Source organism: Mytilus trossulus, chromosome 1, assembly GCF_036588685.1.
Source record: "Mytilus trossulus isolate FHL-02 chromosome 1, PNRI_Mtr1.1.1.hap1, whole genome shotgun sequence".
In the NCBI taxonomy this organism is placed as follows: Eukaryota; Metazoa; Mollusca; class Bivalvia; order Mytilida; family Mytilidae; genus Mytilus; species Mytilus trossulus.
Window position 1 is genome coordinate 44947921 of NC_086373.1, and position 25652 is coordinate 44973572.

Sequence of the window (25652 nt, forward strand, 5' to 3'; positions counted from 1 at the left end):
GTCTATACACAACCTTTTTGTAGCTTTACAATATATTTTTATCATCTATTTCATGTATTTTATATTTACATATTTTAAACAATTTGACTGAAACAGACCAGGCAATTTGTAAAATTTTCATTAAAAATTTCAGGCATTTTACAAAATAACTAGTTTTTTTTAGGCATTTTGTAAAATGCCTGTCGACTTTAGGCATTTTAGAAAATGCCTAAAAATTCAGTCATTTTACAAAATGTCTAAATTCAGAAAATGCCTGTAACATATATATATACATGGTCTTTTTCGTAATTATTAATTTACCTTTTACTTTATATTAAAAGAGAAATTCACGCGCAGGAAATTTAGACCTCTGTAACATGCAAGTGCTGTTCTTCTAAAATTAATGACTTGCTGATCTAATCTTTATTAACCGTGCGAACATGTCCCTCTTCGGAAAACCACTTTTATGAATTATTTCTTATAGAACAAATACGGTAATTAAAAAACTGAAGCGAGGGTGGGGTTGTAGTTGTGTGTGGCTGTTCGTTGTTTCTCTATGTTAGAAAAAGTAAAACATTCTAAAATCTGTAGAGCGAATTAATTATTTAGTAAAAGATCATGCTAATAAAACACAACTTCTTTAATGTATCGATGACATCACAAAAAAAACTGTAAAACGGAAAACCATTAGATCTGCTAATACTCGACTACTCAAAAGCTTGTGATAAGGTGTCCTTCAACTTACTCCTCCATAACTACACCATCATGACATCCAAACTAAAACAAACAAAAGAATAAAGGCATTTCTCACCAACAGAACCCAAGTTGTGGTTTGTAATGATATCAATCATTTGTATTTACTTAGACTAGATTTTCTTTACATGTGCATCCAATCTTAGTACCGCCTCCCAGATCGAACACATTTTAACTGATTCAATAATTGTAACTTGGGAATTTCTAGCAGTTTTTATAATTATGTCTTTGTGTATTGTTAAAGTATTAGAAAGGATTCAGTTGATTATCAGTCATTATATGACATAGTGTCAGATGTGGACAAATCGTGAATGGTTAAGACTATTGTTTGGCAAAGACATCAACACAACATAGATTGAAGCGTATTTGAAGCAGGCTCCTATAATGAACTTTTCCAGTTACAGAAAGATAGAAAAAAATGGCGTCAAACAATGGAGTTATACTTTGATGTGGCTACGAGCGAAGCGGAAGAAAATGATACACGCAAAGTGTTGCTTCATTTTGATCGGACAAGAAGGCCGGTACATTTTGGGTACTGCTACTTTTCATGTTGCAAGTTGTACATTAGGGCAGACCATTTTTAAACCTAAAGCAGGTTTAATGTTAGATGAAGGTGGTGAAATGCAGTCATCTTGAAAAAAAAAGTATGATGACAAATATTACAACACAGAGTTGTCACATGCCAATTTAACCTAAAACAGTGTGCAATACGTCATGCAAGTGGTGCATACATGGATCAACAAGATAAACATGACATGATTCAACGTTATAAAATGAGAATATTCAATTTCGTTTATCCAGAAACTGTTAACAAATACAAGACATGAATAGAACATTTTCAGAGAAGGAAGAATTTATTTTATGCTCAGGAAAAACGCATTTGACTAAATGGCTCAATTGGTAGGATAACAGACGTAATCATGTTATGGAAGCATTTCAATCTGTCTCTGCACCTTCAACAAATATAGCTGAAGCATCTAATGCCTCGATGAAGCTATCTGGAGGGACTGGTTTGAATACTGTTCAGTCTGCCATATTTGATATAAGTGAATACTTTAAGTTTGAAAAGAGCATAGCTGGATAATGCCATGGGTATGTCAAATCCGGAACCAGACCTTCTGAAGCATTCAAAACATATCAAATGGAGAAAAGGACTTTAAAAAATATAGATGAATGAATGAATCACAACTGAATTAAAGTGTAAAATTCCTTGGTATTCTTAGTCTAAATAGTACTAAAAACATCATATAATGTACAGAACATTCAAAACTTGTTCACTTGATCATAAATACTAATAGTGGAGCGGCGAATGTTGAAAAAGTCGCGTAGTTAACGATTTTAAATTAACTAAATACCTCATGGAATTTTAAGGTCTTAAAATGTTTATCGATTATTCAGCTTTAAAAAAATATTTGTCGTCAATATCAAATGTGGTACAAATGACGTTAAAAATAGCCTTTACTGACGTTACCCAACTTGCATCGAATACCCCACTGCCGTTTCGGTAGTCAAATTTCACAACAAACCCGTTCTAAAAAATAATTTTTGAATGAAATTGGTAAATATAGTTATTCGTGAACTTCATACAATGTAAGGGCATTTCCAAATAGTCCTAAATTTAATGCTTAATGCATCTGAAAATGGTTGAAAATAACACTGTAAAAATCATCGTTTTTCATCTAGCATTATTTGCACGTGCAGTATATGTGTATTTTAAAGGCACAACAGTGAAGCCGCCGTATTATACTTTAATCGACCCGATTTACTTTTTGAAGTAAATTCCTAATGATATAAATATTTGACTAAATATCAGCTTTTTATCCAGATTTCAAGTCCGAATATTTGTCACCGATTTACCGACATTGTTGGGGTTTCTAGTTATAGTCACACATTCATCGATTTAGCGAAGGTCATTTGTAGTCATTTTTAAGCAGACTTCTTGTTCATTTTATAATTTCCAAAGCCTTGTGATTAATTTATGTTGTTTGGTATTGTTGTATACTCGTTTTTGTTGAATTGAACTGGGAAAGTAAATTTGATTTTAGGGTTCGTTTGGTTTTCAGGTGTGTTTGATTTGTTTTTTTATTCAATCACATGGACAATTTAACAATCTCGTTAAAACTGGTCCCGCTAGATGCCAAAAAAAAAGGAAAGTGGAAGTTTGTGTTGACAAATGCATTATCTGCGATTCTGTTGTTGATGAAATATTAATAACATCAACAGAATCTGGAAGAAAAAGTCTGATTACTGCTGCAGCAAAGAGACGTGATGATTTGTTCAGTTATTTGAACGAATTCTGCAATGAAACAGGAAGTGAATTACCCGTATTTAGGTATCATAGGTTATGTTATAAAAGCTACACAAGTAAGCAGAATTTAAAATCAGTATCAGCTGAAAAGGAATCACCAGATATAGGTTCCGATTTATCTATAATGAATTGTTTGGTGCCTAAAAAAATACAAGTGTATTATTTGCCAAAAAAAAAATCTCATAAAAGGGTGAAATATTACATACAATTTCATCTGCTGAAAGGTTAGTCAATCTTATAGATGCTGCTTTTAGAGCATGTGACGATGAAATGATTAATCGAATAAAGCAAGATAATTTGCTCAATAATGCAGTGTATCACGCAGCATGTCTGACCACAAACTTGGCATATAATCCAGAGTTCTCTAAATATACTTCAGAAATTTACCCAAACGAACTTACTTTAACTAAATCTAACATAAACAGCAGCAGTTGTCCTTTTCTAGATTTAGACATTTCAATTTCAAACGGGAAACTTCACACTAAAATTTACGACAAAAGAGACGATTTTTCATTTCCTATTGTTAATTTTCCTTTTTTAGACGGCGATGTGCCTTTGGCTCCATCATACGGTGTTTATATATCGCAACTCGTTCGGTTTGCCCGTGTGTGTTCTGATGTCATAGATTTTAACGAACGTAATCAATGCATCACTGGTAAATTGTTGTGTCAGGGATTTCGATACCATAAATTACTTAAAACTGTTACTAAATTCTTTCATAGATACAAAGATTTGATTAGTAAATTTGGCTATACCTGTAGAAAGCTTATTAAAGATGGTATTTCTCATCCTAAATTTTATGGTAATATCGTACTTAAAGCGAGGAAATCACTATGTGATCCTTGTAAACTCATCGAACCTTTAAACAAACTTATAAGTAAGGGTTATCGTACCAATATTGTAATTAGATCTCTGAATATAGTTCACATTGGCACTAATATTGATTTTGTCATTAGCAAATTAAAACATAACTAAATTACATTATCTTTTGAGGCGAGATGTATAGGGGACACAGCCACGTTAACTTTTATTTCTATAGAAGTCGCTCTTCACTATACTACTACCTGTCGATACATTTATTTTTGGCATTGCACAAGTCATGTCTTCTTTGACTATTAATGACGTTAAAATACTAAATCCCTGTGATGTGTTTTAGTCGATTTTAGTCTCTGATGCATGATTTTTTACTATTAATTGGTTTTGGCTTTTAACTAGCTGTCAGTAACTGCGAGTACTCTCAAATCGTATTTTCTTGTTAATTCGACCTGTTGATACTGTTTATAATGCTTTTTTGTCATTTTTTATTTATATGGATCTTGGCTGTATACCAGCTTTGATTATTTGTAATATCTTCAATTTTTCACTTATTCTTGCAACATTTGTATAAACTTCAAGATTATAAAAAACCGGTTTTTTTCTAAAGTGAACATTGATTGGTTAAATATTTCTCAGTGTGTTTGAATTTGTTTGATAGCCTTTTGGTCATGACTGTTTGTCTCTAATATTTAATTAACTGTGCATTTGTATTCAGATATCGCAGATCAAATTTATTCGTTCTTTGCATTGTGTAATCATACGTTTTTTGATTGAGTTAAGTCTGCTAATTGATATTTTATCGTATGTTTTAATATGTTGTGATGTTATGCTATTGTTTCAGAAAAAGGGAGAAGGTTTGGGCCCATTAAAACGTTTAATCCCGCTGCAAATGTTTGCACCTGTCCTAAGTCAGGAATCTGATGTACAGTAGTTGTCGTTTGTTTATGTAATATATACGTGTTTCTCGTTTCTCGTTTTGTTTATATAGATTAGACCGTTGGTTTTCCCGTTTGAATGGTTTTACACTAGTAATTTTGGGGCCCTTTATAGCTTGTTGTTCGGTGTGAGCCAAGGCTCCGTGTTGAAGGCCGTACTTTAACCTATAATGGTTTAATTTTTAAATTGTTATTTGGGTGGAGAGTTGTCTCATTGGCACTCACACCACATCTTCCTATATCTATATATAGACCAAAATCCACTGATCAATCTGCGTACGATTTGGCATTTAGCATAGTTTAAATTATAGACAGGGACCTTATTCTTGACAAAAAGTCTCTTGTTTTATCATCACTTTTGACAGGGTTTCAGTGATTTTTACCTGATAAAATAAGTAAGACATACTGTAATTCCTCTAAACATAAGGCTAAACTTGAGAGGTACTACAGGGATGCCATTGCCTTTTTTGCTCAACAAGGACAATATAAATCTAGCATTGTATTTGCTAGCGATATTTCCATTGGAGAAGTTGTTAAGACAGCGAATAACATCAAAGCATAATTAAAAATGGTTGAGATAAAAGCCGACTTAAGTACATGTAGCTCCACCAAAACCAACGAACAAATCGGTATGCAAGTACTTTATGAAGCAGCCTCAATTTTATGACAAAAAATGGAAAATGTTTATATATCTAGGGATTATTATCGTACAAATAACCAAGTACAAATGCATATCATTGGAAATATCAGAAGAAATGTTGTCAACCTGTTTGAGAAGTTTTGTTACTTGTCTCTTGAAAAAGTCTTTTGAAACATTTTCTTCAGTATCAAGGAATATTTCGCATGACATGCGGAGAAAATGTGCTACTCTCGCAGAGTGCCTGGTGTCAAATTGTAATAACATAATTACTCCATTTAAAGTCTTATCATGCCGGTCGTTCATGCTCTGGGAGGGTGTGACTTCACTTCAAGTTTTTTTTGGAATCGGTTAAAAGTCGGTATTTAACCTCTTTAGGACAAAACCAAAGCGTTTCGGTAATCTTGTAGCATTAGGTCACCTTATGGCCTTCAACAATGAGCAAAGCCCAAATGGCCATACCGCAGTCAGCTATAAAAGGCCCCGATTAGACAGTGTAAAACAATTCAAATGAAAAGCTTTCGGCATGTGAATTCGTATTTAAGCATCACGTACTACGTACAATGTGGCAAAGCAAAGTTTGGTTGTCGGCAAATCTAGCCAACCGAAGTAATGGCTCCCCATGTGCCTTTGTTTGAAAACTGCGCAACATAAGAGTTAGAGTCAGTTTTCCTTGAGGGACAAATGGCATCGGACTTTCTACAAGATATAATTAGTTCATGTAAGGGGGAAAACATACTAGGCAGCACGTGTTTGCAAGGAGCAGGGTCTTCCTTGTACTGATTTATGTTTTTGTCAAAATGTAGGTAGTTGTAATGAAATATCATGAAAATAGTTCTTGTAATATTTGGTAACTTTATTTTAATTTGCTCCATGTTTTCGACGTTTCATTTGGTATGAAAATAAACTCATCATAGATACCATAACGGTCATGTCTCAATTTTAGGAATTTGTTCTACAACACGCTTTCACTAATTGAGTAACATATCAAACTTCAATAACTATACTATATAAAAAGGTATCTTGTATTGAGATAGTTTGAATTTATTTTCAGAAAAGTCAGTATCACGTCGAATCCTTGAAAACTGAAACGAATTTTTTCATGGCTGCATATTTGATTTGATTTATTAACTATGCATTTCAGATACTCTTTGAAAACTTTTTAACTATTAAAGTATTCAAGAAATGCTATTTGTCGATGTCAATTATCAATGTTTATATGTTCCTATTTTCCATTAGGTATTAACATTTGTATGTGCCATGGACTACCTTCAAAAAAGTTAAATAAAACGTTGTTCTGACGTCATGTGCAAATATGAAAAAGATTTTGTATGAACTAACGTTTTTCTACATATTACTACTCGTATAAGTTATTGAATAGATTATTAATTTTGAAAAATATCAATGGTATTGTGTCTCTAGATGAAAGTAAGATTTTTTTAAGTGATGACCTTTGACCTTGATTTTCGATATTATTGTACCAGATTTGATATTGACGACACATATTTTCAAAAAGTACAGGATTTCAGCTTTCCAATGAGCTATTAAAATCCCATGAGGTATTTAGGTAATTTAAATTTCTAAAATTGTCCTCTCCGCCGCTCCACTATAAGCGTGATGCCTAGTTAAATGTGAGATCAGAATGATTATCCCTGTTTACTAGCTACACATAGCTTTACATAACATTAGGGAGCTACCATTTGATTTTTATGGAGGGGCTAGGTTAAATTTGAAAAAAGGCAGGACAGGAGTTTTGAGTGAAAAAAAAATGACAGGATGAGCAACTTGGCAAAAAAAAAAAAGCAGGATGACAATTTATGTAAAAAAAAGTCAGGATAAACTAAGAAAAAAAAAGGCAGGACTGAAAAGAGTGAAAAATAAAAAGGTAGGGCAGAGATTACAACTAAAAAACAATGCAGGACAAAAATTTTCATCCTAGCATAATAATTGTTCCAAAGTCATATCTTCTCTTAGAGCTTTTCTCCTCATTCTTCAGATTAACATCCTTGAACGATTTGAACCATGAAACTGTGCAGACGACTTTATTATCTCTCTAGCATGTACATTTGTAATTAGTAGCTATTTTATAATATGTTTACATTAGTTACAGCACTTTTTATTGAATTCAATAAACATGAATAGTTCTGATGTGTTTTGATGTATTGTATACATGAATTGTCAAGGACCTCTTCCTAGGTACTCACAATTTGATGCTGCATTCTGTTTAGATTTTTGGGTCAAATTCGGTTCTGCCCCCTGCAACTTACAGTTAAAAATATAGAGAGCCTGTCACACCCCACCCAACCGCTGTTTTAGGAAAGTCATAACTATACATACTCAACTTTTACACATTTTATACATTCAAAAAATTATTGTTAATATTGACCAGGGGCCGGTAACAAGAAATTTTATTAAGAGAGGTCGTAAGTATTGAATTAAGGGGAAGATAAGATAATTCTAAGATTATTCAAAGCGTGTAAATCAAAGCTCCTTCAGGTTGTTCGTAGATCGGTCTTATTTCCCCCTTAAGTTGCATCGTAATAATTTTCAAGTTACGAGTTCTTAATAATTTTCCGGCGTCTCCGTTATTGGTTCCTCGCAAAGAAATTATAATTATCATAAATGAATCATAAAAACGTTTTAATCAAATCAAATCAAATGAAATATTTTATTGTCATATAAACTTTACAGTTTGTGACCAACATACATTAACACAATAAACACAATAAACATACATATTAAACATACACAATAACAACAGCATCAAATTTTTTTTTAACAACAAACAAGTTGTTAATAGTCCCCTGCCCTCAGTTCTAATGACTTTTTCAAGAAGGATCCCAACTTATTTGTTTGTAAAGGCGATGATGGATTTAGTAAATATTGAATTTTTTCTTCTTCATTTAAATTATTAAAGTTATTATTTTCAGTACATATGTGATGAAAAAATTCATTTCTTAGAGTTTTATTATACTCACAATAGAGTAAAAAATGTTTCTCATCCTCTAGTATTTTACATTTATGGCAAAGTCGTTCCTCTCTTGGGATTTTAAAATATCTTCCCTTTTCAATCAAAAGGGAGTGATCACTTATTCTAAATTTAGTGATTAATCTCCTTATCTGAAAATTAGATGTATTTAGATAAGATTCTAGTTTGTAATCTTTTTCAATTTTTTTATAAAGAAAAAAATTACTTTTATCATCAATGTTTTGAAATTTATTTTGAATTAAATCTTCATATCTATTTTTCATTTTTCACTTTATATCGTTTTTTATTTTATTTACATCTTTTATGTCCTTACAAGTAGAAAGAAATTATGGTCAACATTAGTCTCTTTAACAATTTTTTTGCATTTGTATACCATGAGTAAGTTCCTGTCAAATCTAGAGACTGTGCTAGAGAAAAAGCTTCCTTTATCAATGGATTAATATTATTATTATATAGTCTAGCTTAATATAAAAGGGTTTGTGTTTTAATAAAACATTCTATAGGCAATCTCCCTAATTCAGCTCTTGCTCCTAAATTGGATGCATTTTTTCTTTAATGAACGATAAAAATGCGCATTACAATCAACTACCCATTTAACCTAAGGAACACAATTCTGGCCTCAGACCACCATTATTCTTCCGGCCCTTTTATGATAAAAGTCAAATAGAATTGAAAAAAATTGCACCGCTTCAAACATGAAATTAATTTAACTGCTTATAGACCATTATTATTTTAATAAAAATATGCTTGTCTCAGGACAATCCATGTTTTTTTTCTTTTGAGTGCCCTATCATTCATCAGGCCAATGGTAGGATTTGAATCTTGTATAAATGACGTAGGCTTATTTTTCTATCCTACTTTTATTTCGGTCAAATCACTACTAGAATGGTTTACTTTTATAAATTGTTATTTGGATGGAGAGTTGTCTCATTGGCACTCATACCACATCTCCCTATATTTTTTCACTTTAAACAATATTTTTTCAAGTTTCACATTTTGAAAGCCTTCTTACAAAAATAAAATCACAAAAATACTGAACTCCGAGGAAAATTCAAAACGGAAAGTACGTCCCTAACCAAATGGCAAATTCAAATGATAAAACACATCAAACGAATGGACGACACTTGTCATATTCATGACTTGTAACAGGCATTTTCAAAGTGTAGGAAAATGATGATTGAACCTGGGTTAAAGAGCTGAACCTCTCACTTGTATGACATTCTTATCAAATTCCATTATATTGATTACGATGCGTGAACCAAACAGACACAATAGGCAAAAATAGGTATATAACAGCAACACGAAACCCACTAAAATCTGGGGATGATTTCAGATGAGAAGGGTAAGCAGATCCTACTCCACGTGTGTCGCCCATCGTGTTGCTTATTATATTACGTAGCCGGTAAATAGTCTATTTCGTTAGGTCACATTTGTGAAAAAGGAATGGGACTGTAGTTACGACATAATGAACATATTTGATATCATCTGTATAACGGATATTCCATATTGGTCAACCAACTCATGATGGCTTCCGTAAAATTTAAGAAGTGATGATTTAAACTTCAACATTTGGAACTCTTGGTTTAAAATTGAAAAAGGTCACAAATTTCTCCTTGCTTTATATTTATCACTTCTCTCAACAAGCCAAAATTGTAATGATTTACAATAAAGAGAAACTACCATCCTTCACACACATGGCCAAGAAAACACTGATATGCAATTTCCTATTCAGATGAATTAATAATTAGAATAAAAAAGTTCTAAGGTTCACGTATTAACTTTTTAAGCACTTTGTTCTATTATTAACAAGTGAATGTACAGCTAAGAGTAGTCGGGACCACTCTTACGAAAAATATCAAGTGAAGCTATTGCGAATTGTTCTTGGTACACCCCTAAGTTGCTAAGTTTGTTTTAAGAATAACTGACCAAAATTTAAGAATGATTTTGTGTTACCGGAATTAGTAAGATCGCTTTAAGGTAGACGTAAGACTCGTTCTTAAATCATGCACTTTTTCATAACATTAAGGGCTGTCAATCATTCTAAGATAGGTCTGAGGTTTTGTCTTGTTACATTCTTAAATCTGAAGACGCCCTTTAGACGTTCGTAAGACATTAGAAGCTTCTTGTTACCGGCCCAGGACTGGGATACTTTATAACAGGCATCAATTTAAAGGTAGCATCTAGTTACAGATCACACAACTTGAGGAACAGGCTATAAAAAACAAAGAAGTCGTAAATTATAGGGCTAGTAATGAGAGATGATTAGAGAGAAATGAATGGGGAATCTCCAGTTTAAGGATAACAATTAGCTCAAAACCTTTAAGCAGTTTTCGTGAAACTGTGGTGACTAGTTTATATCTATTAGAATATTTAACCTCCCCTTTGAAAATGTTTTTGAACGTAATTGAGGAGTTATGAAACTTTATTCTTTGAAAAAGCGACGGGCGTACATGTATCATTTGCTCATGGCGCAGCTCTTTATTTGTTTTTTTTTTCATCTTGAGAGCGTTGTAACTTTTAGCACCATTGACCATGAGTGATTCTTCTGAATATGTTGTGCCGGGCTTACGAAAAAAATCAGCACTACCTTTTTCATTAAGGTCAAGGAAGAGTAAATGGGCTATGTCGCAGATTTTGCTAAAAATTTGCATACAACCTTGGCTCGTTGAACTACAACTGAAAATCGAAAAAATAATACATTTATCTCTTTTATTATCTGAAAAATTGCAGATTGATTTTTTTTAATATGGGTGAATATTTGTATAGAAAGCACATAAAATCGGCGAAAAACCTTCTAAAATTTGTCTTAAAATCGCCAAAGCTCTAATTCTACTCCATAGATTTTTCTTAAAAAACTATATATTGTTGACACATAAATTTCTGTTTTAATGATGATGTTCTGTGATGATAAAGCATGTGGTGGAAATAGGGCTATAAATGAATATATAAAATATACTGTTTTTGTATTTTTACCATTTTATGAAAAAGTGTTTAACATGATGTTTGACACAGGTATTATACCTAGCAAATGGTTAATGGCAATATAAAACCAGTATACAAAAACATGAGAGATATATATGAAATACAAAAATTGAAAGTCTGGGGTGGTGTTCTCGAAGGTATCCTAAGATTCGTCCTAAGTCATAAATAAGACCGATTTTAGGATGGACTTAAGATCGACTTAGGACACTCTTAAGTTGTGTCTCGAAGCTCTCTCAGACGAATCTTCTGTTAGGACGTCCTAAACATTTCCTAAGTCGAAATTTTTAATCTTTACAGAATTTTTTTGATAAAACATATTTTAATGACGAAATTATTTAACAAAATTGTTTACGAATTTTATAATAACATGTACAGAATTAAATGCATAATTACCAATGTAATTATATGAAAAAAGATTGTTATTTAAACTTGAAAACAATTTGTTTTGAAATGAGAATTAAATTTGTTGTGTAATTATATTGTGAAACACGAAGTTCAAAGTTTAAAATCATGCACAATTTCTTTATATACGAGTTAATAACCGATGGTGCGTTTCATTTCATGTTCATTTTCACGTAAAATAATGAGCAAAAAGCGAAATCCAAACATTATTACACTAGAATGAAGATAGGATGCTCTTAAGACACCTTATTGGGTGTCATAAAGTTAGGACGAAAAATGAGATATATCATAGGTTAAGAGAGCTTCGAGAACACGACTTAGGACAAAGACTTGTCATAAGATAGACTTTGGACACGTCCTAATCCTAAGATAGCTTCGAGAACACCACCCCTGATTACTATTCTAAGTTGTATGAGTAAATTATTCATAGCACTTTTGAATGAAAGAATTAGGATATTTGTCGAAAATTTTGATGTTTTGGATGAAGGTCAATGTGGTTTAAGATCTGAATACAGTACGACTGACAATCTATTCACTTTGTCGGCTTTTTTTATATTTTGAAACAAAAGAAAAAAAAGTTATTTGCACCATTTATAGACTTCGAAAGAGCTTTGGATACCATTTGGCGTGATGGATTCTGGTTTAAGTTGCTCACTCAACATATATAAATGAGAAAATGTTTAATGTTATTATCCATTTATATGAAAATAGTAAAACACATATCGTGTATAAAAATCGGCACGGGACGTTTGCGCTTTTTCATAGGACATTTGCGCTTTTTTTTTGTGGACACTTGCGCTTCAAAACATAGGACATTTGCGCTTTTTAAAACTTGACATTTGCGCTTTTTACTTAGGACATTTGCGCTTTTTTTATACATATTATCTATGACTTTCCTCCTCTTTTATCCGGGCTTGGGACACATTGTTGATATATGTTTAAAAGTTTATGTACAGCTAAAAGATCGAGTTTCTCCTTCTCAATTCTTGATTGGGGAGCCTGTTCATCAATGTACCGAATCTTAATATAATTTACTGACTGTTGTTCAATAATGCTCTTCAAAAATATAAAAATTACAGGATGAGTCGTGTTAAACTGTGCATTGTGTGAAAATCTCGATTCAACTGTAACATAATTTCTGTCAGGTAGTCTGCAAATTTGGAATATCTCGGTTCTTTAAGTGCTTCAGCCATCATATCGTCAACAACTTGGTCTTCAACATCTGAATATTAGAAGTCTCATTGTCCGTTTTAATTCTTGCATTACAATTTGTAACGGTACACCTCCATGAAAGGTCTCCAATGTTTAGGGTTTTGTCGAAACGATATAAAAATCCATCATACATTTTTTTCCTTTACTAGTCTCTATAACTTTAAACTCCATGTTCAAGACTGTGTAAATGTGAACTAACTAATAGCAAATTTAAGTTAAATTTATTTACGTAATGGTAACTTCTCATGAAGATTACAGGTAGTCGACTATAGGTAAAAAGCGCAAATGTCCGGTCAAATTAATACAGGTGAATCAAAATTAAAAGCGCAAATGTCCATAGTATTTGAAGCGCAAATGTCCTATCGTTTTACAGGTAAAAAAGCGCAAACATCTTGTGCCCATAAAAATAATGTGTCGGACTATTTAATTTGTAACAAACGTGTCCGCCAATGTGAAAACTTATCTCCTATATTATTTGCATTATATATACTTAAACGACTACTTTAAGAATGCCGTCTTTACTTTTTGATATAATTGTATTATAATGTTATATCAGGCTGCACTTTAATAAAACAATATATATATATTTCTCTAATTCTATGTAAATTTATCCCTTTCCGAACCCATTGTATAAAACAATTTAATCAACGTGTGGTTGCCGGTGATCTCAGAAGATCATTGGATGATTTTAAGGGTCATGACCTTTTTAGCTAATAGGAATGAATCAAATTACTATAACAGGTGTTAATGAAATTGACAACTTCGTGCAATGTGAAAGGTACTCGAAGGGGATTTTCGGTTAACAAAAAAAAAAGAAAATGTATGTTTTAATCATTAGAGAAACAAATTCTTACATAGTTACTCGTGAATTATTGGATTTATCCAATCTCGATAGTTAAATTATAAATTTTAAAGTCCTCGCCGAGGCGGCTCGGACTTTAAAATTGATAATTTAACTATCTCGATTGTATAAATCCGATAATCCACTGGTACCAATGTAAGAATCTATATGTATAGACGGCACTGACATTGAAATTGTTAAAGAATTTACCTATTTGGGCATATTATTATCTAAAACTGGTGATACTAAAATAGCACAGAAATACCTAGCAGAAAAGTCACAAAAGCTTTGTTTAATGTGTTGAAACCAGGCCGCATATATAATCTTTCCATTCAGTGTCAAGTTGTGAAACCCATACTTTTGTATGGATGTGAAATTTGGGGGCATGGTAATGTTGAAATAATAGAAAGAATCCATCTGAAATTTTGTAAACTTCTTTTAACACTGAAAAATTCCACACCTAGCTACATGGTATACGGAGAACTTTGTAGATATCCTTTAGACATTGATGATAAATTAAAAATAGTATCTTATTGGTGTGAATTAGTATCTGCTACTAGTAAATTATCTTATATCTATACACTATTAAAAACACTATTTACTGTTTATGATAAATGTACATTATTTGTGAGTAAAGTTTAAAATTTATTGGATGAATGTGGTTTTGGATTTCTCAATGTTTTGGAAATTATATATTGTAAATGCACTATAGTTGAGCAATTACAAGACCAATACAAACAGTTTTGTTATCTACAAAATATGGGGGAAAATGATGTATGTGTCTTGCTTAATGATCATATTTATTGTTTCCAGACAAGGTAACCTAACACAGTCATTAGTGAACGCAATTGATGCACAGTTAGGTATAAGCCTAAATATTACAGTCTCAGCAGTAACTCTTGTCACAACGACTACCACAGCTTCGTCCTCAACTCAGGTATTTATTCAACGACCATGAACCGTCTTTTGAAATTCTTTAAACAACTAATAATGTCCATTTGTCAAATATTTTACGATATAGTGACTACAGAATGATGCAACTTGTGCATAATTTCCTTTAATAAAATTATCACGGATACCAGTCTTAAAAAAAATAGCCGATTTATCATTAGTTTCACATTATTTTACTCTCCAAGAGGAAATATTCCTTGTTTTACAGACCTACCTATTGTATTTATTGTTAACTTGTTCTCGTCATGAACATGCATGAAATAATTGCCACTGGACGTGAAGCAACCAACAATCAATCAATCTTTGTTTTATTTTTAAATATCTACTTCTTCAATACATATGCGGAGTTTGGTGAAACACTTTCTTAACAAAATCGTTGTTCATGTACTAAAAGTTAAGTTCTTTATCTTGTCCAAGTTTAATTTTGCTGTATAAAAAATAAATACTTTCTTTATCATAACTATTAAATTTAATTTTAACTGGAATGTGTATTAAATATATTTTTTTAACTGGAATTTTATAATTGTCCTGTATTTTTTTCTTAATAGGCATATTGAGAGGATTAACAATGACTTCTTTCAAATTTACCCAATATTCTTTTTGCTTCGCATCACGGTGCGGAGCTATTGGGAAAACGGTACTATTTATTCTGCCTTAGGCGACAATACTAACATTTTCTAAATTTACCAGTTTTTATAATATAAACTTGGATAAAACAGTTATGTGTGGTGTTTGTACATTATTACTGTATTCTAAAAATTGAAGCCAAATAGTATCATAACCAATTTCCAACGGAGCTGGTTTATGTTATCCATGCCCACCGTCATTTTTCACCAAATTTATGAAATTTTGGAAGCCTTTTCGAATAATTCTCTAGAAAATATTTCAATAGGTTTTAAAATTTATATTATAAATATACAAACTGCAGTTATTCATAGATAAATAAAAAATATATTGTACCCTTACATCCAATCACAGCGCTCATAAGTTGACTTCCTTCACCTGTCTCGGGTACACAAAAGGCTAACCTAATGCTGGGAAAATGTAATACTACCATGCTTTAGTATATGCCATATTGTGGTTCAAAATTTCAGAGCTGGTTATAAAATACATTATTCTATCTTGAGATTATAAAAAGAAGGATATTAGACACTTAAAACATTAAATCTGCAAAATACTCAGCTATAAAGTTGCCTTTGTTGTCTGTATTAATCTATGAAAAAGCTGAATTATGTCCCTTGGGAGTATTAAATTCCAACAAAAGTCCTTTCAAACAGTACAAAATGACAAATTGTGATTTCAACAACACACCAACCTCTTTTAGAAGGGGGTTTATGTTTTAAGTGAAAAGTCTGACTAGATACATGAAAGATTGAATTGAAATGAAATTTTCTACTGGCAGTTTTGTTTTGACAAACCATTATGCTTAAAATGAAATCTTCTGTTCGATAATGTTTATTCAAATAGGACTTTCAAACGTTCAGAGGAGACATTACGCCGATGGAAAATAACCATTTTCATTTGAAAAAAAAGCGAAATGAACTAGGTTTAAACTCTTAGGAGCAGTTGTCTTTATTAAAGATGAAACTATGGTAGCATTCCCTAGCTTGAAATTAATATTTTACATTTACTCAAGAAGGCAAATACTGCTATTCATATCACCCGAAGTTTCCAAGAACACAATATGTTTCCGGTTGGGTTTTTTTTTTATCTCGTGTGAACGTAAAAAATCTTCCCTTTTAAATGTTAAATCTGAATTTCAAGCCATGAAATGCTAAACGCCACCGCATTTTTGCGCCTGTCCCAAGTAAGAAGCCTCTGGCTTTTGTTAGTCTTGTATGATTTTTAATTTTAGTTTTTTGTGTATAATTCGGAGTTTAGTATGACGTTCAACACTGAACTAGTATACATATTTGTGATGGGGCTATCTGAAGGACTCCTCCGGGTGCGGGAGTTTCTCGCTTCATTGAAGATTCATTGGTGGCCTTCGGCCTTGTCTGCTCTATGGTCGGGTTGTTGTCTCTTCGACACATTCCCCAGTTCCATTTTCAATTTTAAAATAATTTCTACGAAGAGGAGTGAGGTCATTACATGTTTTTGGTTTAAACTCCATGTTAAATTTCTGAGTGTGGTACATATACAGAATTTGGTGACATGACGTGTAAACATGTCTTAATTTGATCTTTTGTTTTACATTTAAGGGAATTGTAGAGAGCAATGATACAGAGCCTTGGGTGATAGGAGTGGCAGTAGTTGGAGCTTTTCTAAGTTTAATTCTTATTATCTTAGGTTTAGCTCTTATATTCAGATTGTAAGTAATAAATCATGTCTATTTGCACCTAAAGCGTCTAGTATCACAGTAGCTGAAGTCTATATTGCAATTTTTTGCCATTTAGTAAACTTTCTATCAGGTAAAAGTAAGAAATTAAAAGTTAATAATTTTTAAAGAGGTCAATTGGAATTGATCATGATATAACATCCCTAGGTGTTGTGAAGTCCTTGTTACACAAGCATTTGAAATTGAATTATTTTGTAATATAAAAACTCACAGTACTTTCTTGATTATTTATTCCATCAATATTAACATCGATACATATACAATAACATTATTTTTTATTAAGCTCTTCTGGCTTTATATAGTAAATATAACACAATGAAAGGAGCGCATAAAACAATGAAAGGAGCACATTTAACAATGACAGGATCATATAAAACAAAAGATGGAGTTGTAAACAAAGAACGGATTTAAGTTAAACAATCAACGGAGTAATAATTTGAAATACATAATCTACGCTTCGCGACACTCCCCACTCAACGTTAAACAGTTATAAGTATCAATGAATCAAATGTTCATAAATGTCCTGTTCAATATTATAGTCTGACACATATGTCTGTCCACCAATAGTTGTAAGAGTTCTTTGAAAAGTAAGAATCACTGTCTGCTGTATAGTTGAGTTGCCAGGGTCACCAGGGATCTCTCATCATTTATAGCAACGTCGTCATCATCACTGACTATAATTGTCTCATTTATATTATTGTTAATGTCACTAGTAGGTTGATCATCCGACTTGCAGTAATCAGATATATTACCACAAGAATTGTGTCGGCTCTCTGCATCACTTGTACCACATGAGTCGACATCTTTACTTGTATATTCACATTCTTCTGTATGCTCATCTGTAGCTGTACAGTCATTTATTTCGTCATCACTAATAGTATCCAAACTGTCTAGAAATTCTTCAACACTCATTGATGGTACTACCTTTTGTTTTTCCGTTTCTATAGCATCGTTTATCTGGTCTAGAATGGTATCATCCACTCTAACATCATCATATTATTGTTCAGTGTTGCTACTTGACCTTCTTTCTGCAGATAACGATTTACGTCTAGCCAACTCTTTTTCGATGCCATGAATGGTAGTTAAATGATTAAACAAGTAGCCTCTTCTGATAAATGTTGAACTGCATTTATCCTCTGTGCAGTCATACGTACGACTCTAGGCCAGCATGGTGTTCCTTAATATGGCGTATGTGATTCTTCTCGTGTTTATATTCCTTGTGGCAAATTAAGCAAGCATACATCGTGGCTTCGGTAACTATGCGAATGAAAATTTATATTCAATAGATCGGTTTTTATACAACCACCTATACACTGAATGAGAAACTCGTGCAAACTCAAGCTCCGTTTAAATTGAATGAGAAAAATCATGCAAAATCAAGCTCCGTTTAAATTGCAGCTCCGTTTAAATTTCAGAGATTGAATGCTTCATTGAACACAATATAAAATTTGGGCGCACTCTATTCATTTGAATTATTTCTAAATATAACTTTAAACAAATATTATCAACACAACAACACATGTATATCGATCATACATTTAACTCTTGAATTTTCTTTTTGGCAATTTCTCCCGACTTCCCGATACTAGGTCTTTTTGGCATTTCTCTTTCTTTTGGAATAATTGTAAAGTCTTGTGATTTTGGATCATCGTTTGAAACTTCATCTATTTCTAATGGATACAACAAATTAAGTGGACGACCAATTATATTTCCATTGGCTAATCTCACTTTAAACGACCTTAACTGGCCATCGTAACTGTGAATCAACTTTACAATCCTCCCCAATTTCCACATTCCTCTTGGTAAATTTTCTTTTATCATTACTACAATCCCAATACTTGGAGATACTGTAGACTTTATTTTTCCACACTTTAAGTCAATTTTTTTTCTTTCTCTTAAATTTAGAAGATATTCTTCTCTCAAAGTTTTCCAAAACGAGTTTAATATATTTTGTCCTTTCAGTTTAAACATATTTTATTTGCGTAAATGTGTAAAAGGGATGAGATACAAGTTAATCAAACTTATAAAGTCTTATCCCATTTTGTCCTTTTCGCCATAGCTTCTTCAGTTTTTCAGATGATATTTCACACGTTTTGTAAGAAGGATCTTTCAAATCATAATCGACATCAGGAATTCCATTTTGTGAATTAATCGCAAGGAAATGATTTGGGGTTAACGTTCTCGATTTCAGTTCTTCATCGACATACACTAGTGGTCTCGAATTTATCACAGCTTCTATTTCCTTCAACAGGGTCAATACCTGAACCTCTGAAACATACCGTGTTCTCAATGTTTTGCTTAGACAACGCTTAACGAGCCCAACTAAGCGCTCATAGAATCCGATCATCCAAGGTCCAAATTCTGTTATAAATTTCCATTGAATTCCGTAGCTGGACATATAATTTTGTACTATTTCATTTTTGATAATTGTATTTTCCCAGACTGATTTTATGGTTTCACTTCCTAACTTAAACGGAGAAGCGTTATCGGTAATAACCTCATTTGGTGTTCCTCTTGTCAATACAAATCTACGAAATGCACAAACGAATTCCTCAGTTGTCATGTCATTCACAATTTCCAGATGAATGGCCCGTGTTACAAAACATGTAAATAAACAAATCCATCTTTTCTTCATCACAGTACAATCCTTCACATAAACTGGACCAAGGTAATCAAGACCAGTTCCTTGAAAAGGCAAGCTTCTTGAGACTCTTGATCTTGGAAAAGGAGCCCTATTTGGCATTTTGAAAGGACCACCTTCAAATCTCTTGCATGTTTTACAATGCCGTAATATTTGCCTAACAGTAGCTCTTCCTTGTGGAATCCAAAACTTGTTCCTGATCCTACACAATGTATGAGAAACACCACTATGAAAAAGTTCTTCGTGAGTTTTTTCAACAAGAAGTCGGGTGAAAGTCTCCCCACGAGGAAGAAGAATAGGAAATTTAACACATTCACTAGTATCTGCATTTTCAAATCTTCCTCTGCAACGCAATATGTTATCATTATCTAAGAAAACTCCTAATTGAACTTTTAAATTGTCCTTCTGACCTGTATGAATTGAGTTAAACACTTCAGCAAAACTCTTTCTTTTGACACTTTTAATCCACATTTTCTCAGCTTTCCTGGTTTCTTTAACAGATAAATATTTCTCACTATTTGAGGGAATCCTCCTGATCTTAGAAATGAACATTTCAATCCAGGCAGTAACTCTAATAGGTTTGAGGTATGATGAGAATCTTGTGATATCCATGTTGTATGGCATTTTATTACTCGTGATTTCTTGTCCATTTTCACTAACAAATGCACTTTCCTTTTGGTCTTCACTTGTTCTAAGTTCACTTGAATTGGTTATTAACTTTCTGATTAGTAGCATCATCATCATAAATATTTTCCCAAGTATTCTCGTCTTGTTCCAGCCAACTAGGACCGTGCCACCAAAGGTGATCACTTCTGAGTTTTTGTACTAACGTACCACGTATTGCAACATCTGCTGGGTTTTCCTTTGCAGAGACATACATAAAACTTATATCTTTATGGCTTGTAATTTCTTTAACTTTAACATTGTGAATCTGTCCATAGAAACGTCTTGTCAATCACTAGTGTCAGTTCTGTTTTTACGAACTTCAGACTTCTAACACCAATGAGAACTGCCATCAGTTCTTACTTCGGGATGGTCATACCCTTAATAGGGGCTAGTCTCAATTTTGAGAAAATCAAATCACATTTTGTTGCGTTTCCGTTTGATTGATGAAGGTATATCGCAGTTGAATAGACTCTTTTCGATGCATCGCAGAAACATAATAACTTATATTTCACATTATTTTGGTTAGCTTCTAATCCTATGAATCTTGGAATAGAGACTTCTGAGATTTTCCTTAATTCGGCACTTATGCTATCCATTTCGGCTTATCATGTCCACATATCTCATCGTCCCATTTTAAGTTCCTTTTCCATAAATCTTGAAGAAAGATTTTACCACTGACTATGACAGGCGAGAAGAAACCCATTGGATCAAACACTAGTTCACTCAATGTTTTTCTCTTTGTTGAAATTCCAGAACACATTGTATTTTTTTGCTGATTTCACATACAATACATTCATGTCAGTATTCCAGAGAAGACCAAGTACACATGTTTCAAACACATCCGTCCTGTCTTTGGTCGGCAATAATTCATTGAACGTTTGTTACTGGAAATCCATTCTCTTAAATTCATTGAAGCATTTTGAAATATATGTTTAGCGTCTGAATAAAACTCCAATGATTCAGCTACCGATGTGCAACCAGAAATCAAATTATCAACATAAATGTTATTTTTTTCTTTTCCTGGCTATAGGCGACTGGTATGTGTCTAAATGACATTCGACTGTAGCTGCTAATAGAAATGGACTTCACATTATTCCGAAGGGATCTCTGCAAAATCTATACTCCTGGAGGTTAGCATCGGAAGCATACCCATCTATGTAATTCTTTAGCCATAGAAACCGTGTAACATCACGATCATTTTTCTGTAATCCGACCTGGAGAAATGTTTTTTCTATGTCAGCAACAATTGCAACTTGATTCAAACGAAATCTCATAAATATTCCACACAGATTCTTTAAAAGGACTGGCTCACGATACAAGCACTCGTTTAGACTATTGACTTCATTATTTGGTTTTGCCGACGCATCATAGATTATCCGTCGTCGTTTTATTTGGCGTTATAACAGCATGATGTGGAATATAATGGTTCAATCCCTCTGTACTATGTTCTTTCACTTTTTCAACTATACCTCTATCTAATTGCTCTTGAATAACAGAATTATATTTTTCCAGTAATTCTGGTTTCTTTCTCATCCTTGCTAAACACGATTTTAGTCGAGACAAAGCTAAAACTCTATTCACTGGTAAGTCAAAATTGTCACTCTTCCATGGCCATGTCACGTAGTACCTTCCATTTGAATATGCTAACGTTTCCTTTAACATTTATAAGACTCTAGAGTCTTCCGTCGAGTTTTCATCTTAACTAATTCCTATTGTCTCCAAATTCCACAGATCTGTAACGTAAGGGACAGACGTAATACATGTATCAGTTTTTGGTACATTTGATCCTGTGTATGACATGATCAGGAAACTACTCTCAATATCCTCTCGTGAATAATCATTTTATTTAGTTTTTCCTGTGATTATCCATCCCAACTTAGAAGCTAGTAGATACAAACCAGGTTGAATTGCAATCCTTTGTCCAAGAATGAAATCAAAATAGTGATCATTCCCAATCAACAAATCTACAGTAGACGTTTCGTATTGGATTGGTATGACATCTGCTAATTCAACGTCCTTTACAAAATGTCTCACATTTTCAATCGAAGATGTATCTAATCTTCTCTGTTGAACAGTTCCACTGATAACTGTCACAACGTTAGCCGAAATTTTCAACACTTTTCCATTATTCAATCGAATACACAAACTAGTTGATGCGGTTTTCACAGTTCTGGCCTTCTCAATTCCAATCGTAACTATTGTAATTTCCTCGTCTCATTCAAATTTCAATTTCAACTTTGAGGCTTACTTTTGAGAAATGTAGGTTCTCTGAGATCCGGAGTCGAACAACAATCTTGTGGTTTGTTTTAAAGAATCATTTCGATTGTTCATTTCAACTTTAGCAGTCTGCATAAGAACAATTTCACTAGATGATATTAACATATTCTCCGATGTAGTTTCTCTCTGTTCACTTAAACTTGTTAATAATTGTTCCACGCCACTACTTAATCCACTAGACGAATTATTATATTCCTCACTCAAATGGACACTGGTTAATCCTGATCTGAACTTTTTGGGGCATAAGCTCCGGTTATGACTTTTCAAGACACCACAATGTATACACAATTTTCCTTTTTTACAATCAGCTGATTTATGTGTCTTACGTAAACACTTGTAACAACTACCTTTCAACTGAGCTTTCCTTTCATCAATAGTTTTGTATTTAGGACATTCATCACTCCAATGCTTTCCTTGACAAAATCTACACTTATCAAAATAAGATGAGTTTGGCGAAGTATCATTTCCGTTCACTACAAGTGCTTCGGTTGTACTTCTGTTTTGAAACTGACGTGATCCGTTTTGATATTTAGAAACATTTCCTCGAAACTGATTTCGTTTTGACAAAGAATTTGCTCCGTTATTGTTTTGACTATTTTGACTATCCTTTTGAACATCACTTTTATCCGATCTTTCCTTTGCCACTAGATAATCCATTAATCTAGCACATAAAGATCGCACACACCATTTTTCTGTAGTTCCTTTTTGAATTTCAAGTTGCAGCATCACTTCCTGTGGTAATTTTGAACGCACCATTGATACAAATATATCTTGGTCTACACTTTGTTTCAATACTTCAAGACTTCTTAAAAGACGGTCCACTTATCTATGAATAACCTCAATGAATATGTTTTATTCGAAGGGCATTGTAAATTTATCATCTCACAGTAGTGCAAATCAATCACATCTTGGACATTCCCAAACCTTTCTTTAAGAATTTTCACTGCCACAATATAGTTTTCATGTGACACATTTAATCCAGAAATCGCATATTTTGCGTCACCTACCAGTTTACTTTTCAGGTAATTAAGAGATAACTGTATTGTATTTGAAGCTTTAAGGACGTCCATCGGTAGTTTTACTGTCGCAAATTTAGTTTACCTGGCGACGCGTAGCGGAGACAGGTAAACGGGTATTTGCGACAGTAAAACTACCGATGGACGTCCGAAAAGCTTCAAATACAATACAGTTATCTCTATTCTATTGCAAAACAAGTTCATAATTAAATTTTAATCATTTTTTCAGTGTAAAATCTTTATTAAAGAAAATTCCGCGAAATGATGTTATCTTCTATGGTCCCAAAACTAGATGACGTCATAGGTATGCTTCCGGCGTCAAACATAAACACCGGGCGTTTTCTGGCTTCTGTGCCGCTTTAGAATGTAATAAAATTTGATAAAAAGAGGATTTTTAGGTGCAACATGTGAGTTTTATGGCTTATTATTGTAGAAATTACACATGTCAATACATTCAGCAATTCAAAATGTCGGCTATCTTAGTTACAGACAAGTAGATAGAGAATTTTACGCTAACTGTCATCCAATCAGAACCATTGATACAAACTAATTGCATTAGAATTTTTATCGATGTTTAAAAGCCTTTTGTTTTGATCAATAGTAGATTCAAAAGAATTCCAGAGCTCATTCCATTTTGTCTTGTCTCCACTAAAGGAAATTATATCAATTTTTGGCAATTTCACATTTGTTTCTGCAATTTCACCCTTTTGTTGGCTTTTAATGAATTCTTCTTGTTGTTTTAATTGTGTTTGTATTATATCTTTCATTTCTTTGCTGAAGTTGCTTTAAATCTGACGGATTTAGTTTCTCTACATTTTCTGTAGCTTGATATTATCAACTAACCTTTCTTTGAAGTTCCCTAGTTCCAAATAACAGTCTGTTGCGTCTGAACATAACTTGCAATCTTCATCTGCCAATTTATCTGCTGTTCCAGACTGATCTTCTTCTGATGAACTAGCAACTTTGAATTTCCAATTTGTTAATATAAACTTTCAATTTTTCAATACACTTCGCGGATTTGTGCACCATTTCCTGACGTTGCGAATTAGAAATTTCCGCATGTAGAATCGAAATCCCATTTTGTATTTCCGCGTATAACGTATTCCTATATCTGGTTCTAACACCTTCCGTATGGCTCACAGTTGTCATCTTGTATTGGTTAAATTAACAGTATTTGTTCTCGATTCCCGGGTTCCGGCACCATAAAATGTTGTGAAGTCCTTGTTACACAAGCATTTGAAATCGAACTATTTTGTAATATAAAAACTCACAGTACTTTCTTGATTATTTATTCCATCAATATTAACATCGATACATATACAATAACATTATTTGAAATACATAATCACGCTTTGCGACACTAGGTATAAATAATAACTATGGGTAATATCATGAAATATTCATGAATTATAGTTAATTAACGGTTAATACTAGGCATTCTAGTTAATCAGTTCATTGTTGAAAGATTTCAATTCATTGGTGATCATGTACATGCATATCTGACTGATTCTACTATGTTTTATTCAATGCATAATAATAAATGCAAACATGGAGAAATAAAAACAAACCGTATATACACACACCTACAGGAAATGAGGGAAATAGAGCTGGGTATGTGCACATTTTCACCTTTATATATGAAATGTACACCAATTATGTTCTAATTCATAACTTCAAGCGAACATAAATAATTTACAAAATAAACTCAACACCTTTGTATGGGATCAGCTCGCCTGACAGTGTGCAGCAAAGCTTTAATTTTATTAAAGACAAATGCAGCGTAAAAAATGTTCATCAGTGTTACTGTCTGCCTAGGCCGCTGCAGGTAACAAACACAAAAACCAATCTACAAAAATAAAAACAATTTTCATTATGTACGAAAATACATTTTATGAATCAAATAAAGATT

The 25652-nt window shown here is 32.8% G+C and overlaps 1 protein-coding gene across 3 annotated transcripts in view; it reads left to right on the top strand.

Moving 5' to 3' along the window:
* The window catches only part of LOC134725374 (serine-rich adhesin for platelets-like), a 151774-nt gene that overhangs the window by 111723 nt on the left and 14399 nt on the right, over nucleotides 1-25652 (top strand). For 2 of the 3 annotated variants that reach the window (XM_063589143.1, XM_063589169.1), the window contains 2 exons: nucleotides 14668-14791; nucleotides 17007-17116. In XM_063589143.1, coding sequence (XP_063445213.1) covers nucleotides 14668-14791; nucleotides 17007-17116 — 234 coding nt within the window. The remainder of the gene's footprint in view (nucleotides 1-14667; nucleotides 14792-17006; nucleotides 17117-25652) is intronic. The other variant, XM_063589151.1, reaches the window with a different exon arrangement.